This window comes from Stegastes partitus, unplaced genomic scaffold, assembly GCF_000690725.1.
Source record: "Stegastes partitus isolate 25-593 unplaced genomic scaffold, Stegastes_partitus-1.0.2 Scaffold1416, whole genome shotgun sequence".
NCBI classification, from domain to species: Eukaryota; Metazoa; Chordata; class Actinopteri; family Pomacentridae; genus Stegastes; species Stegastes partitus.
In genome coordinates this window covers 160,676-178,616 of record NW_007579147.1, presented here as the reverse complement: position 1 = coordinate 178,616, position 17,941 = coordinate 160,676, and the positions used below count along the sequence as shown (strand labels likewise).

Here is a 17,941-nt window from a genome sequence, read left to right as displayed (position 1 = left end):
AGTGATTAAAAGCAGAATTAGCCAGCCTAGCATGCCACCACAAATGAGCAAAACCCTCTGGGAGACCAGAGAGACCAAGCAAGGCACATTTCCAATTATACTGCCAAATGACTCATTTTCTTATTGGGCCTTCTATAATTGTGGTGGGTATTGGGTGCATGCAACTCAATTTGTCTTACATATTTGTTGGTAGGATGGTAATAGAGTTGACAGAGCCAAGGGGATGATATGAAAGAATGAGACAAAATAAAAAAAAAATAAAAAAAAGGATGAGATAGATCCCTCAATATTTGTTTGATCTGCTTCATCCTCCTTAATACTGTTGAAGTTTAAAAACCAGAAAAGAAAATGCCACTTTAATCATGTGTGGATTGAGGAATGGGAAGACTATCATTTTCAAGTAATCAGAAAATGTCTCTCCAGAGTAATAGACTTTGTTCCGACTGCTAAAATTAATGAGGCTTCCAGTGATGTGATTATCTGTCCCCAGGATCATCAATATAGAAAAATAATTGACAAATTAAATTAGAGAAAATTCTTGGAAGCTTAAGTTTTAAGAAACACATTTTGACTTTTTTTTTTTAGTGGCACATAAACAGAGATTTTTTTTTGAAACAAACACACTTAAAAGTAAGTTGGGTAAGCTTTATTAAATCTGCAGACACATTTAAAGCTAATCTCTGTCAATATTCTTCATCCTTGTAAGGGAAACAGCCAGTTACTTATAAAGCAACTGGACAGCATGTCAATACGGGCGCATGGAAGGCACAGCACTGACCATGAAGCTATTTCACATTGCTAACATTGTTTTTGTTTTCCAGCAGAGCATATGACACAACGACCTCAAGGATGGAATTCAACAATATGCTGCCGTTTTGCCGACATTATGTTCTCTTTATGATACAGTTTTCAGAATTTCCCTGTCTGTTAGTAACAAACTCAAGTAGTCAAGAGAAGTAAGATCTGATTCAAGCTGTTAAAAAAAAAAAAAGAATCAATATTAAAAATAAGTAACGTTTCATATACATGACATACAAACTTTAAATAGAACAGAGTCTGAGGATTACAGTTAAAGTTAGACACCACATCCGACGTGTAACGTGAGAGTCAAGTGAACAGCAGCCTTTGTTCTGTCAGCAGAGACATATCAGGGTTTGGCTATCTCACTCAAATGTATTTTAGTTAGAAAGCTACAGCTACTGTGCTGCTTTTAGGAGCAACAGAACAGCTGTCAAAAATAACCAAACGGAGCAAAGACCATCATTCTAAACAAGCGTGCTATTATTCACTCTGTATAGTACCATTGTCGGCTCTCTATTATCCACTCTGTATGCATGTGTCAGTTTGTGCGTGTGCATGTTTGCATACTAGATACATCAGTGAAAACTGTGCAGATTTGATTCTAGGTGCCATGTAAAGGAACAGTAAGCACTAAAGTGCCTCTAAAGCAGCATGTACTGTGGGTGAGAACAGAAGGGACAGCTGTGGTTTTGTTGTGAGGCGAGCTGCCCATTGCTCACTGCAGGGTAACTGTGAAACAGTCGGGGTCTAAAAGGGACCTTGTCCCTGCTCCCTGCTGGGCTGCCCCTGTCCAAATCTGTTGTAGCGCTCCCCGTCTTTGTTCAGTAACTAAGTGCTCCCTATTTGGGAGTGTAAAACCCCCTTTTTTGCTAACTCCCCCAGCAATGTGTTGTCATTGTCGAGCTGGTCATCAAAACACTTGCAAATCTTAACAAGCATATGTCACAAACCAAGGTGCATTTTAACAGGACAACAACGTTTCTTAATGAACTGTTGTGCACACTCCAGGTCAAAAGGATGGAGGCCACTGATTATCATGGAAGCATAAACATCCTCTTGAGCCAACTATGTAAACTCCAAACACATTATTAAATATGAATCACTAGATTATTCTATATGGACATGTATAATTGCACTTTAATACAAAATACACCAATTTATCTAAATGCTAACACACATGTGAGTCAATTTACAAAATGTTAGAACTGTTGTCAATCACCTAAACTCCTGCTTAGTGAGAATCATTGCCAACGATTCATCAGTAACCTGGCAGCTGCCAAGGGCCATCACGTTGGCTCCTCCAGCCTGAGTTTCCAGCCCAGGCCCCAGTTAGGAGCAGATCTGGCTAAACCCGGCTCCTCTGGCTGTGGTGCTGGCCTGAGCTGTGCTTCAGCCAGGCAGGGAGGAGAGGCCAGACTCCCGCTAGGAGGAGGCTGACGTCTCCATAGTGGACAGGATACGCACCACCTCGGCTCTCTGTGTGGGCGAGATGTGCTGGGTCATGTGCACAATGGAATCCATGGCAACCTCTGGATTGGCTTGAACGAGGCTGGAAATGAGAGGCAGAAACAAAAGAAAAAGCATGAGCGTGTCAGGTGGGCACACGGAGGTAAAGACAGGTGAAAATGAGCTAATTAACCGCCGTCGTTTGCACGGTGTGGCTGTTCAGCACCGTTGAGAATCATCACCTGCGAATCTGCTTGAGGATGTGATCCCGGCGGATGTACTTGATGTTCTCGTCGATGACGGACCTCGCGCCCTCTTCCTCGGCTAGCTGTCTCTCGAGCCACGCCACCACTTCTTCGTTGTTATCCCACAGATAGGCCTGCGTAACATAGTGGGTGTTAAATGTTGAATGATTGTGAGCAAGAGTCAAAGGATTCACGGATAAATAAAGCCAAGAAATAGTACTTTTTCTAATGATGTGTGTGAATAAGCCAGAAAAAAAATCCCAGGGAGCAATTAAGACTTACATAACAAATAAACAGGTAAAATATAAAAAAACCATCATGACTTCAAAATAAATATCAATAACAACAAAAGCGCTGGACACGCTCAAAGTGGGGGTCTGATGTCTCGTTGAGTGGACCTGATAGGGAAATTAGTATTCATGAGTGCTGGCATTTCTGATCCCAAACAAAGCCAGGCTGGAGGGCTTAGCAAAGATTTGGGGGTAGAGGGGTTTAACGGGCTCTTGCCTTTTTATGAACAGTCCTGCTTGAGCTTGAGGTCCACAAGAACATTTAATGCCCTTATTAATCATTTTTAATCTGTTTGCTTTTAATTAAGAAACAGCATGTTGCTCTCCTATCTGCACGTGCCAGGGCTGTGATTAATTGTGCCTTAAGACAGCCGGTCCTGATTGGGGTAATGTATTAGCTAACAAGAAGGCCACTTCTAAAGAAATCTCAAACACTGACACGGCTCCTGTCAACCCTGCAGCTGGTCTCCTGAGCGCGAGGCTGGGCCAAGAGGAAACCACATCTGTGTATCTCTGGGGGATGTTTATTTTCATTAACTACCACTTAATCAGTTCATCTGTATTGAATCAGGATGATTTAATAGGAATGATTACTAATTCTTAATCTAGTACACCTTGTGGACAACAGATGAGTGTTTGAGGATTTAAAAAAAAAAAAAAAAGCTCCCTCCGTTATCATTACCTAAGCCAGAGGTTAATGTGGTGTTTGCTTTAGTGTATCCACACACTTTACTTAAAAAAAATAAGACCGATATTAGTTCAGAATGAGTCAATGATACTGGCATGTGAGAAAACCCACTTATTAGGCCTGGCTGAGTTCCTCATCACAGGAGCTCTGGCTATAGGAGGAGTATGAATATGAGTAGATACACTACAGATTTGTGTGCAGTTGTGAGGAAATGATAAAAAGGTACAGTACAGGACAGATACTGTGTTATTTTGTTTTACAGCAATTGGATTTTAGAATGCAAAACACTTGGAGTAGTTTTATTTTCATTTAAGTTAACAGAACTGACCACTTCCAGTGTGTTTAGGGAGGCTGATGTTTTTATATCATCAGCTTAACATAAAGTTGTACAAGGTGTCTTAACTGACCAAATTACATGTTTTTTTATTTTTATTTTCAAGTATACAGAACATTTAAAATACGGGTGAATGAGCTGGTGACTGGCTGATTATCGGATATGATATTCAGCATTTTTGCGATTATCTGGATCATTATTGTTGTTAACTGATAACCATAAAACAAATGAATTTAAAAATGAGCTATTTTGGCTCTGATGCAGCCGTATATCTCTATCTGTAGCCACCACTCTGGTCTCCAGCAATGTCCCGCCTACAGAAACCATATTGGCCGGCCGGTAGTTTGAAATAATAGCTCTCTCTCTTTCTCTCTCTAAAGTCCTCAAAGTTAACCATCACTGTATAAACATCTATCCATCATCTATACACCGCTTAATCCTCACTAGGGTTGTAGGGGGCTGGAGTCTATCCCAGCTGACTCAGGGTGAAGGCAGGGGACACCCTGGACAGGTTACCAGTCTATCACAGGGCTACACTTAGAGAGCATTACAATTTAGAATCACCAATTAACCTCAACATGTTTTGGACCTTGTGGGAGGAAGCCGGAAAACCCGGAGAGAACTCACACTGCATGGGGAAAACATGCAAACTCCATGCAGAAAGATCCCGGGTGTCCTCACCAGGACGTGAACCGGCGACCTTATTGCTGCGAGGCAACAGTGCTAACCACTGAGCCACCGTGCAGCCCCCTGTATAATCAGCCAAATACTATTAGATATGAATAATGTTTTTCTCTACTATGACACTTTCCACACTGTGCTTTACACTCGGAGTCACCAAATAGAGAGATTTGGAGGTAACAGCACAAATCCTTAGAAGTATGCTGTGGGTTTGTTCTTTTTTTTTTACCTTAACAGCCCCTTCGGCCTCCACAAACCAGCGGCGCAGCATTGCCTGGATCTGGCCGTCTGTCAGCTCGCTGTTGGCTGCTTGGATCTTCCTCTTCACTGTATCCTCCAGCAGCAGACGCCGCAGGCGCCAGTAGAAGAACTGACGTGATGTCTGCCATTCCAGGATATCCTAAAAAACACAAAAAATAAGCAGCTGTTGTTACACAGAGCTGGTAGCTCAGAAGTTTTTAATTTATTTAAATGCCAACATGTAAATTTCTATACCAGTATTTTCAAAATATCAATCAAGTATCAATCATTTTCAGTCTATTCCAACTCCTTCCCAGGATGTCACACTAAAGTAGAACACATAAAGAATATAAAGACAACTGGCTGTTTATTTAGTGACACTTATTACATAACTCCAGGACATAGCTGTGTGGATGCAAAATAAGAAATTTTGTGTTGTGGATTTTCTTGATGAAGGTGTACCACTTTTAAAGCAGAACAATATGTGACACAGAAACATGTCATTCTCTAAACTTAGTGAACACAGTGAACTGAAGCTTTAAAGACGTCCCTTCAGTTCCCACTATTATAGATTTCTCTGCTGGTGTACTTGAGGTGAACGTGAAGACCAGTACAGTTAGTAATCCTCTCCAGCACATACTGTGTCTAAAAAACACCCTGACAGCCATCCATCTGTGAAACACCCTTCTGGTCATGTGAGCCAAGTGTTCGTGTGTGTGTGTGTGTGTGTGTGTGTGTGTGTGTGTGTGTAAGTGTGTGTAGGTGTGTGTGTGTGAAAGATGGCCGTGTGAAGGCACAGAATGAGATGGGGCCCGCCCGAGGCTGCTCTGTAGTTGTCTAGGTGATTGACCAGGGTCATCAGAAGATAATTATGAGGACGAGTCTCGCAGCCTGGTGAGACCAAACATTATTCACTAGGCAGGTGCAGCAGCAGCAGCTAGACTGATTCTCCCCTGCGGGCTTTTTTAGGTTGTCCACGTACTGCACATTCATACTGCAACAATTCCGTGCACACAAGACAGCGTTTAGCTCTCACCGTAATGACGCCCTTCTCTTGCATGCGACCTGGAGTGTCGTGCAGGTCTGCGAACTGCACAGCCACCTGATGGTAGATGGGCAACAGAAACTCCTCACGCTCCTTAAGCTTGGTCTCCAGCTCTTTCCGGTCAGGTGGGCTCAGCTCTGGGGTTCCTGGTGGAGTTTCACATAACATCATAAAACACTGTTTCCAAATTATTTGCAAAAAAACTGATCCACATGTGGAGGTTTTGATGATGATTGAAAGAAAACTAAAAGGCCACACAGTGACCTTCAGGGTTCAGGTGTGAAAGGCATTAATTCTATCCTCATGTGGCAGCCCTGTGTTGGTTCCTTGCATTCCATTACCATCAATTTAGCTTCTACATGAGAGTACAGCTGAGAATTAACTCCTGCCAACAACATTTTGCTTTGGAGCTCCTCCGAACCCCTTGCTGCTGTCACCAAAGACTGATTTCTGTCAATTCCAATCTGTAAGCTCTCAAACCCTCCACAGTAAACCTCAATTCCACCAGTTTGCCCAAAGCGCCAAGCCAATGCAGCATTGGACCGAAGAAAAATCAATAGCCTGCACAGGAGAGACAGGAGAGCTTGTGATTGATCCGAGGAGGCTGTGATTGACACGTCTCCCGGGGGATTGCAGTGAAGATGACACAATCAACACCAAATAAAGAACGACAATGAAAGCACACACGCTGCCAGCTGATCTATTGCTCCTCGCTCAAATGAGGACGAGGCCGAGGGGGACAAAGACGCCCGTAATGAGTTGTAATTGAAGAATTGAAGTGCGCAACTCACCCAATCTTTCAGCCAAGCTCGTGTAGACCGGATCTACTCTTCTCATGGTCTTCACCAGATCCTTCCTTCTAAACTTGATCTCCACTGTTCCTTCAGGCTCCAGCACTCCACCTCTGGAGACAGAAATGATTTAAGTGAGCGAAGCTGGTTTTAGAATAATGATACTTAATCTGCCCTTTATCTGTCAAGCTCACCGGCTGTCCTTGTCGGCGTACATCTCCATGTGACGCGGGTTGATGGTTGGATCTATGACCACCCAAGAGCCTCCTCTCAGCTCAGCCTGAGGGGGGATATAAACCAGCACTGGCTGCTTGTACTCCCTCAGCCCATCCACAATGTAGGCCCCAAACTTCAGCACCTGGTCATACATATCTAAAAAGGATAATTTCATGATTCATATGACATGAAGGATGGGTTCAATCCTCTATCAGCTGATTACTACAAAGGCAAAAGTACCTTTCATCCCTCCAGAAAAGCCCCTCCAGTTGGAAAATACAATGAGAGGTAAGCCCTCGCGGTTCAGGTCCTTAATAGCCTGGGCTGTTTTAAAGGCAGAATCTGGGAACCACACCTGTCCTGCCTGCTGGATGATCTAAAACACAAATCAGAAAATCTGCATAAGTACATAGATGTCGGAAACTATCTTATTATTAAAGTTCACATTTGAATACATACACCTTAAGCTGCCCTTACCTTCGCCTCCGAGTCCAAATTGGCTGGATCAGCTGGGATTGACAGCTCCACTGATCTGGTCTCCACAGCAACAACTCCAGTAGGTATCCCACCCAGTCTGTGAAGAGAGTCCATTCAATGCTGATGTCAACAAAACATCTTCAGAAAGATAAGCTGTTCATCTGTGATATAGCAGATTTACTGGTGATCTGGTTGTACATGGAACTTACCTGGCTCTGCCGACCACCACACTCTGAGCCCAAGGCTGCATGATCTCCATGAAAGAGCCGTGGTCAAAGAAACCACTCTGCCAGGAACCCTTCGGAGCTTCAGATAGAGGAAAAAGAAAGAGAGTGTAGCGAGGTTAAAAAAAAAAAAAAAATCAGTTAATTGTTGCAAGTCAAAAATGAAAAATGCGACTGAGTCTATTTTCGGAAACACTTCTCTCTTCCCGTGCTGTTTTTGGAATCCCTGGCTTTCTTCTGTACGCAGTCTGAGCTTGTGTATTTTGTTTCTTCAGAATCTGTAATCTTGGCAGCAGCCGTGATGGATGACTGTATAAGCAGGCTTGCTCAGCTCTTTTTCTGCCTGCACACTCTGAGAAACATGGCCAGCCTATGAGGTTACCATTCAATTAAGCCTCGCCACTCATCACTACCAGAGACGTTGACTGGCTTCCCACACAGTCCCCTGATCTCTTTGCCATCCCAAGCTGTAATTACACTGATGTGGAACCTGCTCAGTCCTGACCTGCAGTGTGGAACACACTGCATCAATTCTAGTGCTGATCTTGCCTTTAGCGGCATGATGTTAAGCTTCACTGTTTCTTAGTTTTTTAATAGCCTCCTGCTTGTAATAAATTATTTCAACCTTTAACTCTTGGGATATCAGGCTGAAACAATAAATCTTTATATTTACTTTAAATAACACATAAAAAATGGGGGTGTGACTTTTAACAGGTGCTGATAAAGCATTACTAATGATTCATAGAGCAACAGTGAAAGTGTATAAATTATCTTAATAGTCAAAGCTTCGATGTTATATTATGCAATACAGCTTTTTCAAGTCAACTGAGAATGGTTTGGATGTAGGGCTACAAATTAGAGCGTTACAGCATCAATAGCACAAGTAATTAATACCATGATTGTATCATCATCAGCACTTAACCTTAAATCAAATGTAAAAAAATGACAGGTCTGTCTCTTGGATCCCAATTTGACATCTTAATATTGCTTGTGCTGTCCACCTAACCAATCAAAATGTAAGAGCATCTAATCTAAAGTAATGTACAAGACAGGAAAATCAATGAATCTTCAAATTTTAGCAGCTGAAACCAGCAAGTGATGGTGTTTTTTTGCTTAATAAATATATTTGACACCTAATTGGTTATCAATAACGGTTTGCTTTTAACTGAATTATCAATTCAGTAGCATCTGAGTGTGTGAGAAACCAGATATATCACTGTGCTAATGAAGATGTTTTGATATTTAATAATATATCAAACATAATTATAAATATCTACAAAATTCTTACTATTTACTTGCTCGATAAAGATCTGCTGCTATATAACTACCAGTCTATCAGAACCATTACTCCGCTATAATTTCTGAGCAATATGTTTTTACATAATGACAATATAATGTCAAAAACAATCAGATTTCTCTGTACATCCAAACTCACTCTGGCTGGGACGTCCTGCTAACATCCAGCGAGGGTCATAAGGAGCCTTGGTGGGCACAAACTCTATGAGCCGATCTATGGGATCCTTGGCTTGGAGGATGGGCACTGGACTAAATTTACACTGCAGAAAAGAAACATTATTATTATATTATCAACAAATATTTATCACGCTGAGCAGCATTTTACTCAAAGCAGCGGGATGTTACCTTGGGCATGTAGGACAGCCACTGCAAAAGATTGAAGACTCCCTCAAAGTCATCACAAACAGTAGAGTGGGTCACACCATTGTTGTGCATGATCTGAATCCCACCAAGCTGGTTGTTTGATGTGTACACTTCTCTGCCCAGCACCTAACACAGGGAAAAGACAAAAAGTGTGGATTTTATATCAGTAAAAAAAGGACGCTAAAAGTAATATTTTTCTCTGTTGAATGGCAGATTGTTTGCAATTTGAATCTAGATTTACAAGCATTGAAGGAAGCAGGGTTTTTACGAGTACACGACCTGGAAAAATACATCAGAAAATTACTGAGGCACTTGTTCTTACAAGCTGCTGAAAAACGAAAGCAGCAGTTTACGTCTCAGTTTAATTGAGTGCTCTTATTTACTCTTTAATAACCTCCTCTCTCCGGTATTGAACTGAGGCAAACCAATGTTGTCACCACTGTGTAGCTGGGCTCAATGAGACCACACAAAGACATGCAACCTTGTCAATACAGGTGAGCCGCAGCCAGAAAGCCCTCGATCACAGCAGTCACAGGATGGGGGCGCCACCTGCTTCTCTTCCTGGGAAATTTTCTACCAGTGCACTAACATATGGCCTTTCTCAGCTAAAACACTCATTTTAATTTGAGATTTGATTCATTCAACTGATTTGCAGTCATTTTCTGATGTCATGTATTCTGAATCATCCATCAGTATAAGATAGAAGCTACCAAATTTCTTTTCTTTTTTTTTTTTTTACCTTCATGTTGTTCCTATGCCAACCTGAAGCCATAAAGCCTCACTGCCAGCCCACCCTATTTTCATAAGCAGCCAAGAACAGGTGGCAGGGCCCTAACATGGTTCCATAAAAATAAGAGAGGAGCTCAATCCCTACCCTCAGCTCTCACCTTTTCAGCCATCATTTACTTTCTTTATTACCATTAATGGTTATGTATCTGGCTACAAATCTAGGGCACTCTCCTAAAGCTGTCAGGAAAGCCGGCAGCCCCAAGAAACATTGCAGTCACCTTGACATACACAAAACCCCTGTGCCTCCGGCCATTGCCGGATTCATTAAGATTCCACAGCAGAGAGAAGAGGAGGAGATATAGGAGGAGGAACAGAGGGAGATGACTGGGAGGAAGAAAACGAGGGGCCAACTGGTAGTAACAGCTCACTGGGGTATTTGTGCTAGTAGTTACTATCCAGTCCCCATGAAAATATGAGCACTTTCCAGCAGCTAATGAAATGATGATCTCTGGGTGGCAGCCTCCTGCTCTCCATTAAGTTTCAGTTAATAGCCAGGAAACCACATGACAAATGAGCAGAAAATAAACTACCCTTCTTATTTCCCACGTTGCCACTTAAAAATCTTTATTTTTTTATTTTTATGAAAATAATTACTTGCAAACAAATGATATATTGCAACACACCACCACTGCATTGTGGATATTTGTCAGTAACCATTACCAGGATTCTGCTCCCACAAATGGAGCTAAACAGTGAGGCCATCTAAAAACAATTGAGCTGCCACCAAATAGGTACGCCATCATTGGGCTATTTGCATGGTTTGTCATGTTGCGATCTGTCATCTAATTTCAAATGGAGTCATCTTAATGCACTGACAAGGACAAAGAATGGAAAGCAAGAAAAGAAGAGGTAGTGAGGCGTGCAGAAACACAGGCACACACACCAATCAACTGTACGCAGAAAACAATCTGCATCAGCAAAACTTTTCATTTTGATTAAAAACAAATGATATGGGTGTCCTGCACTGCAGCCTCTGGCATGTCACTCTATTTCTATGCAAATACAACTTCATGGTTCGCTTTCAATTATTCCCGTTTGAGTGGCAGGCAGGCCTGTGGCTGGGATCGGGAAAGGGAATCCTAGTTGAACAGCAGAAGGCAGAAGGAACGAGCCTCAAAATTGCCCGATCAGCGGGTTGGAACAAGCCTCAAAAATCACAGGACACTTTTCTAATTTTGTTTCTTCGATATACACATCGTTCGTCTCTCACTTCTTTGTTTATAGGAAAAAAAAGGAAAAAAAAGAAAAACAGTTGAAAAATTTTGTTTTACTCGGGCTTATCTGTTTGACCTTCCTTCTATATCAGCTGAAAAATTTAATGGCCAACTAATGAATATTTCTCAGAGATTTTCTCATTAAAATGCAGATGCATTAATTGTGTGAATTTAGAGACAGCTCATTTGATGCTCACTCTGCGATACATTGGTAGCAGAGAGCAGATGCATGCAACAGAATCTTGTTTTCAATTTAAAACATTAGAAAAAAAATGCATTATATATATAAAATAAATAATAATAATGATGTTGTATGTCGTTTTTACCTTGTTGAGGGCTCCAGCTCCAGTAAGTATAATGTGAGAGTTGTCCACTTGGATGGTTCTCTGTCCAAGCCTCACCAGATAGGCACCGATACCTATGGCTCGACATGTGACCTATAGGACAAGACAATTATCTTAAAGCTTCACATATGCGTAACATAACCGCATCCCAGCTTATCAACTCTTTGTATAGAGCAAGTCTTTGTTCTTGAAGATCATCCAAGCGTGCAGTTCAAGGCTAAGGAGCAAACTGCATGTATGAATGTGCTTTTGAACACAAGTGCAGCCTTACCAGATTCATGGTGATGATCTCCTCATAAGCCAGAGAAGACTCTCCAGCAATCATTCCAGACCCCTTCAGATTCTCCACACCCAGTCCTTCATCTTTTCCTATAATGTCAGTGATCTTGTACCTGCATGATGACACATACATTCAGTCAAAGCCAGCTGCGACCCACCTATAGCTTTCCACTTGTCATCTTTGCTATTTGAAACTCAGGAGATTGCAATGGAGGAACACCCACTTGACTGATACCACAGCAGCTTATACATTAATTTCCCTTGCATACAAAGGTAAATACTAGGATGTACCTGGATTCTCCCTCATCTTCTACGTGTTCGCAGTGCACAGAGTTTAGGGCGGAAACCTTCTTGTAATCCTGAGGTGTGAGGTAGAGGTACTTGAAACCCTGCAGGGGACACAGCAGTGACAGATTAATCACAACAGACAATGACATAGATGCAGAAGACAAAGAGTCAATAAATGTTTTGAAAGGCAAAAAAAAAAGGGGCAGTTTCAGAAATAGTTTGACAAATCCCAAGCAAAGAAACACATTTAAAAAAAACATATAAAAAATATAAACTTAACAGTCACCAGGTAAATTTCTGAGGTAATAAACAAAATGTTCAGGTACAAAATCTAGAACAATTGTATAGATTTAAAAAAACAAAACAAAACAAAGATCTCAAGCACAGTGTTATGAGACTGTGCTGACTGACCTTATAAGGGTCAGCTGGATCCTGCCAGGCCACATGGAACATGTGTCTGATTTCCTCTGCCAGGCCAATGCGAGCACCGCTGTTGGCTGCGATGTAGACTCGAGGGATGCCGCTCTCTCGTGCCATCTCCGACGCTCGCAGAAACAACACGTCCTCCTGGGGTCCAAACGAGCCTATCTTGTGCGTGATGTCATTACTTATGACGATAATCTCGCGTCCCGCTGGATACTCTGGGGTACGCAGGGTCATCCGCCATGCCACCATACCAATCTAAACAGACAAAATAGAGGCACTTTAACCCCAAAAAATATCGTGTAAAACTGTACAATACATATACAGTAAATACTTGACTGTGTTTTTATGATTTTAAGGGTGAAAATATTACTGGGAATGCTATTAAGTGTGAGTTTTTCTGTATTTGATACTCTATAGCTGATTCATGATGCAGTATTTTATTTTAAATACAAGTCTTACATATAGGCATTATATCTTAATGCACACTTTCTCAATGAAGCATGAGGCTTTGCCATAAAGAGGAAAACACAGCTTATAACAAGCACTCAACAACAAAGCCAAAGAAACACAGAGACACCTAGAGAGTAAAAGGGAAATTGCACATTTTGAAATACGAGGTGGGCAGGTAAAGAGAAAGGTCATGTCAAAGCAAATGGGTTTAATGTCAATTTCTCCAATGTCTGTATTCATGCATAAAGCTTAAAACTCCCACCTCGTTGCCTCCTGGCAGTCGGTTCATCTGGACCAGCTGACCTTGTGCGTCGAGAACCAGCTCCGTGAAGGTGAGCAGCTCAGAAGGAAGAGGGCATTTAGGTAAGTGGGCATAGGCCTGACTAGAGTGCCACAGTTTTTTCAGAGCCTGGGACACAAAAGAAAATAGACAGAATTAAATGAATGAGTATTTCAAAGCAGAAGCTGAGCCCAGTCTTCCAGAAGCATGTTTGTATACGGTACCTGTCTGAACATTTCTGGAAAGTCATAGACATAGGTGGTGCCCAGAGACTGCGCCTGGAAGCGCTTGGACTGCAACAGGTCCTTGGTGACATACGGTGTGTTGATGAGCATGCCATGCAAGGGGCCCTGCTTGTCTCCATATGCTTGGAACATAATCTGGAAAGGAATGAAGGGAGTCACTTGACAGATACACTGACCTCTTCAACAACCGTGGCACTGAGAAAACAAAACCATGATTTGTTGCATGATGGTCATGATGATTATGAACACTGTGACAGCCACTGTTCTATGTGCAACAGCGCTGTACATATAGGAATGTTTAAAGCAGGCACTTCTAATCACATATGTTTTGTTATATTAGACCAACAGCATCCTAAAAAAACTTAAAATTGTCTTTGTACACTTAATCAATTCCACTCCAACCATGGCTTATTCTAACCTCCCAACAATGCTCAAGATTTTCCTGAAACTCGTTTGATTAAATTATTATAGCTGCAGGAAAAGCCACCATTTCCTTCTCAATCATGTCTAAAATCTTTCAACAGAAAACAAATTAGACACTGTTCACATTCCCTATTATGGAGCTAATAAAGCAAACACCCAGAAAAAAACAAAACAGAGGAACATAACAGGTGAAATGTGTGTGAATATAATCAGCTTTTTTTTCTTTAGTGCATCATGTAGCTTTGATCTAACATTCACTCACTACTGAATGAATGGTAGTGATGATGGGGGGATGAAGGGATGACCGGATGGATGACCGGATGGATGACCGGATGGATGACCGATGAAGTATATCTTACCTGATCCGCTGCGAGAAGAAACACATTACCAAAGGAACTGTCCACCAGGCAAAAGGCAAGACACCATACTGGATCTCTACTCAATTTCGACGTATCTCAAATGTATACAAATGACAGACTCCGTATTTTTTAGCTTTACAAGGCAGTCTGTTAAATTGCATTGTGGGAGCTGAGGTTTCCAGGATGGAGCTGCAGCCTTTTGCCACTAAGTGGACAATAAGCAGATGAGATGGAAGATGTGTGAGTGCCCCACCTGTCGGTCTTTGGGCCCCACCTGTCCCGTTCGGGAATCAGTGACCTCCTTGTACAGACTGATGTCCAGGTAGTAACCTGATTCATTAGTGAGGAAGAGGCGGATGGGGATCTGCTTTCCCGTCGGAGTCAGGCGGATGTTGATTTTCAGCTCGGCCTGCAGGACGCGCAGCTTCCACAGACGGCTGCCGTAACGCATCACCATGGAGCGCACGGACTCCTCGATCTGAAGTTTGCAGGAAAAGACTAGTAAGAGGCAAACTCTCAGACAATACTGTGCTCTGAGTGTCAGATGTGTGTGTGATTGTTTGACAAACCTTTGATGGGTCCATGATGACTGTCGGGACAAAATTGAGGAAGATGTGGTTGCAGTCGGTTCGTACAGTCGTGTTGTTGAAAGCCACCTCCAGTTCGTCCATGGCCTCCAGCAGCAGACGCTCTGCTTCATTGTGAAGGTATTCAAAGGAGGCCTCCTATTGAAGGAACAGAAGGAAATAACCGTCATTAGGGGCTGGTAGGATTGATTTTGTGGATAAAAATGTAAGTACATACAGAACTTTGTGGAAAAATATACAAGGGAAAAAAAAAACAATATCAGAAATAGAAAGCAAAATGGCAATTACTCTAAGAAAACATCCTTGTTCTTTTGTGTTCTCACCTTTGTCACCAAATCAGAGTGGCGGATAATGGCTCGGACAAAGAATCGGTAGTCTGTAACTTCTGTGCCCACCTCCACGCGGGCTGCACCCAGGTACAAGTGCATCTTGTGATTGGCACAAGGGATGGCAGTTAGGGCAAAATTGCGCATGCGGTTGAGCTCCAGCTGGAACGCTAATGCCGGCTCCAGATGACGGTAGATCCTGTCCTCTTCAAACTGTTAAGAAAAAAGTATGGCAAAATCACAAACAGCACCGCAAAGTGAGTTTGTTTCAAGACTTTTCTGTAGAACTTTTTCACTCAAGTTTCCTGCCAACATCTCTTACATTAACCGAAGGAGTGAAAATTGGCAATTTCATGAGTATTGAGTTGGTGTAAGGGCAGAGAGATGCCTGTGAGCCACACACTGTATTAAGTAAATGAAATCATGGCCAATCTCAATCTCAGAAAGCTGCTAATGGGTGTCATTTCTCTTAAATGGGAGACATAATTAAAGAGTTCATTACTTTAATGGGTTTTAGTGGCGTCATTGTAGTGGAACTATCAGGGGAGGCTGAGAAGAAGAGCCGTCGCTGATTGTGATGGAAGGACATGCAGCGTCGAGGGCTGGTGGTCTGTCTGTTTTGTTTTCAGATTTGAGGGGGTTTATTTCGATGCCACGGTAATCAGATGCATCATCAAATATATACCCAAACATCTTCTGAATAGGTGGTCATTTCTGCACGGGCCAGAACCGATTTGGACATTAAAGGAAGACATTTAAAGTCAGAGTGATGACGTAAATATGTCAAATATCAACACGTACCTTGTCTCTGGCACGGAATGTGAAAAATTTGGGGAATTCCCTCTGTGTGAACAATAAGGACAAAAAGAAAAAAAATCAACAACTTGTTCGTAACAAAAACCTTGTTAGCAAAGACAGCATTTCTACATTAAGAAAGACAAATCAGTTAGACATGCAGCACTATAAACCCAATTACAGCAGATGGAAATGAGCTATTCTGGTCTTAAAATGCAAGTGTGGGGGATTAGGCCCTTGTTCTAGAGGCAGTGTGGTCCTTTACTGGTGTCATTTATCCATCAAGGAATCACCATGTATTCACCACAATAGCACGCTAACATAATACCAGTAACAGACTACATACACAAGCACCACTCACTATGCTAATGAATGAAACATCTCTCTCTTTTTTTTTCCACAGTCATGTGATCATCTGAAATCTGCCTGGGAGCCCCGTTTGACGTATTCAGTTGAAGTGACACCACTTGCCAAAACAATGCCAGACCGATTGGAGATGCTCTCATCAACTCACAAGCCCACATGATAATGAGTAAGCTGCAATAATAAACACACACACTGGGAACCTGCACAGCCATGATTTGACACTGTGATTGCATATCTTGTTCATCCTCCACAATATAGTGAACTGAGGAAAAAAATCCTTACGGGGTGAGCATGCATAATGGCGCAAAACTGCCAAAAGACCATTCATGTAACAGGGGCTGCATAATGATGGTGACATTAGTTAGCATGATTAGCTCTCATCAGAGACTGTGGTGCCACAAAAGAGAAATCAAAGCCTATTGTTAAAATGACAAGCGGCCGTAAAAAAGATTTGGGCATTTCTCAAAAACTAATCCTGCCCTAAATCCCTGTCATTATTGTTGTCATCCTAATGTTAGAGGATTTCTCTCTACATTGGGTCAGACTTGGAGAGATAAACGCCGTCCTGGGTTTTACAGCACAGTAGGCAGGAAACATCACAAAAAAAAAAGCCAACAACTCCTGCCTGGCTATCCAAAATGTGAGCTCACGTTATTGCAGACCAGTTATAATTGACAGAATCTATGTAATGAGGTCACAGTACTGGCGCTTTAATGACATCGTGGAAACATAGTTCAAAATTACACCGTTTCAAAAGCTAAATCCTTATTGATTGAGATTCTGATAGATTTTGTTTACTTAAGCCGGCACAATAGAGTTGAATAAGCTTCCTTTTGAAATCAATGAGATGCAGGATCACAGAGACTTTAAGGAAAAGATCAAGCTCCTGGATAACAGTCAGTTTAGGAATATTAACACATTCTTGTTTGATCTTATCGAGCTACCTCCTGTCGACTGTTTGAATTTGTAAAACAAGAATATTTCATACGTTTTTACTTGCTACGGTGTGTTTGAGCCATTTTCAAACAAATGCAGTGATTCTTGTCCAGATTTCATTTGTCTTCCGCTACTTACATGAAATCTTTGGTCCACCTCACAGTTGACTTGCTTCCTGAAATCCTGTTATTAAAAATGCAGCAAAAGCAAGGCATGCAGAAAGAGTTACAGAGACGAACAGGAAAACGAGCTGAATTTCAAATGCAAATTATGCAAATTGTTGTTACAATTACCACAGTAACGTCATTCCATTTGAATACTAATAAAATATTAGTCATTACAAAAAGAAAAGATGCAAGATTCGACTGTAACATTTGTGGTACATGCGGCTCGGAGCTGCTGAATTGATGACATGCGAGGCAGCAGATTGTGAAGACAGATAGTCGTCTGAGTGAATATTAATTAGAACCCTCACCTTCTGAGCGACGAGGAAAGTTAGCCTTCGGATGCCGTGTTCAAACAGCAGCGATTTCTACAATGAGGAAAAAGGCAGAAATGTCAGGATCTTTCTCTAAAACATGTGCGAGGTGTGGCAGAAAAGTTTCAGGACTGGTGTCACAAAAGGTATATTTCAAACCCAAACAAAAAACTAGGATTTTTCCCCTTCAGACGATCAACCAGCACATCAACAAAGAGA

General features: G+C 41.8%; 1 protein-coding gene across 8 annotated transcripts in view; it reads right to left on the bottom strand.

Moving 5' to 3' along the window:
* Positions 1–631: 631 nt before the first annotated feature.
* Positions 632–17,941, bottom strand: part of acaca (acetyl-CoA carboxylase alpha) — a 34,455-nt gene continuing 17,145 nt past the window's right edge. For 5 of the 8 annotated variants that reach the window (XM_008299418.1, XM_008299421.1, XM_008299423.1 and 2 more), the window contains 23 exons: positions 17,720–17,776; positions 17,383–17,427; positions 15,949–15,990; positions 15,145–15,360; positions 14,804–14,959; positions 14,488–14,712; positions 13,432–13,587; positions 13,190–13,336; positions 12,463–12,732; positions 12,055–12,152; positions 11,756–11,876; positions 11,467–11,577; positions 9,120–9,263; positions 8,914–9,034; positions 7,464–7,560; positions 7,255–7,351; positions 7,018–7,153; positions 6,756–6,933; positions 6,562–6,674; positions 5,762–5,916; positions 4,715–4,885; positions 2,490–2,626; positions 632–2,350 (listed from right to left, as the gene is read on the bottom strand). In XM_008299418.1, coding sequence (XP_008297640.1) covers positions 2,224–2,350; positions 2,490–2,626; positions 4,715–4,885; positions 5,762–5,916; positions 6,562–6,674; positions 6,756–6,933; positions 7,018–7,153; positions 7,255–7,351; positions 7,464–7,560; positions 8,914–9,034; positions 9,120–9,263; positions 11,467–11,577; positions 11,756–11,876; positions 12,055–12,152; positions 12,463–12,732; positions 13,190–13,336; positions 13,432–13,587; positions 14,488–14,712; positions 14,804–14,959; positions 15,145–15,360; positions 15,949–15,990; positions 17,383–17,427; positions 17,720–17,776 — 3,120 coding nt within the window. In that variant the 3' untranslated portion in view covers positions 632–2,223. The remainder of the gene's footprint in view (positions 2,351–2,489; positions 2,627–4,714; positions 4,886–5,761; positions 5,917–6,561; positions 6,675–6,755; positions 6,934–7,017; positions 7,154–7,254; positions 7,352–7,463; positions 7,561–8,913; positions 9,035–9,119; positions 9,264–11,466; positions 11,578–11,755; positions 11,877–12,054; positions 12,153–12,462; positions 12,733–13,189; positions 13,337–13,431; positions 13,588–14,487; positions 14,713–14,803; positions 14,960–15,144; positions 15,361–15,948; positions 15,991–17,382; positions 17,428–17,719; positions 17,777–17,941) is intronic. The other 3 variants (XM_008299420.1, XM_008299424.1, XM_008299425.1) reach the window with 1 other exon arrangement.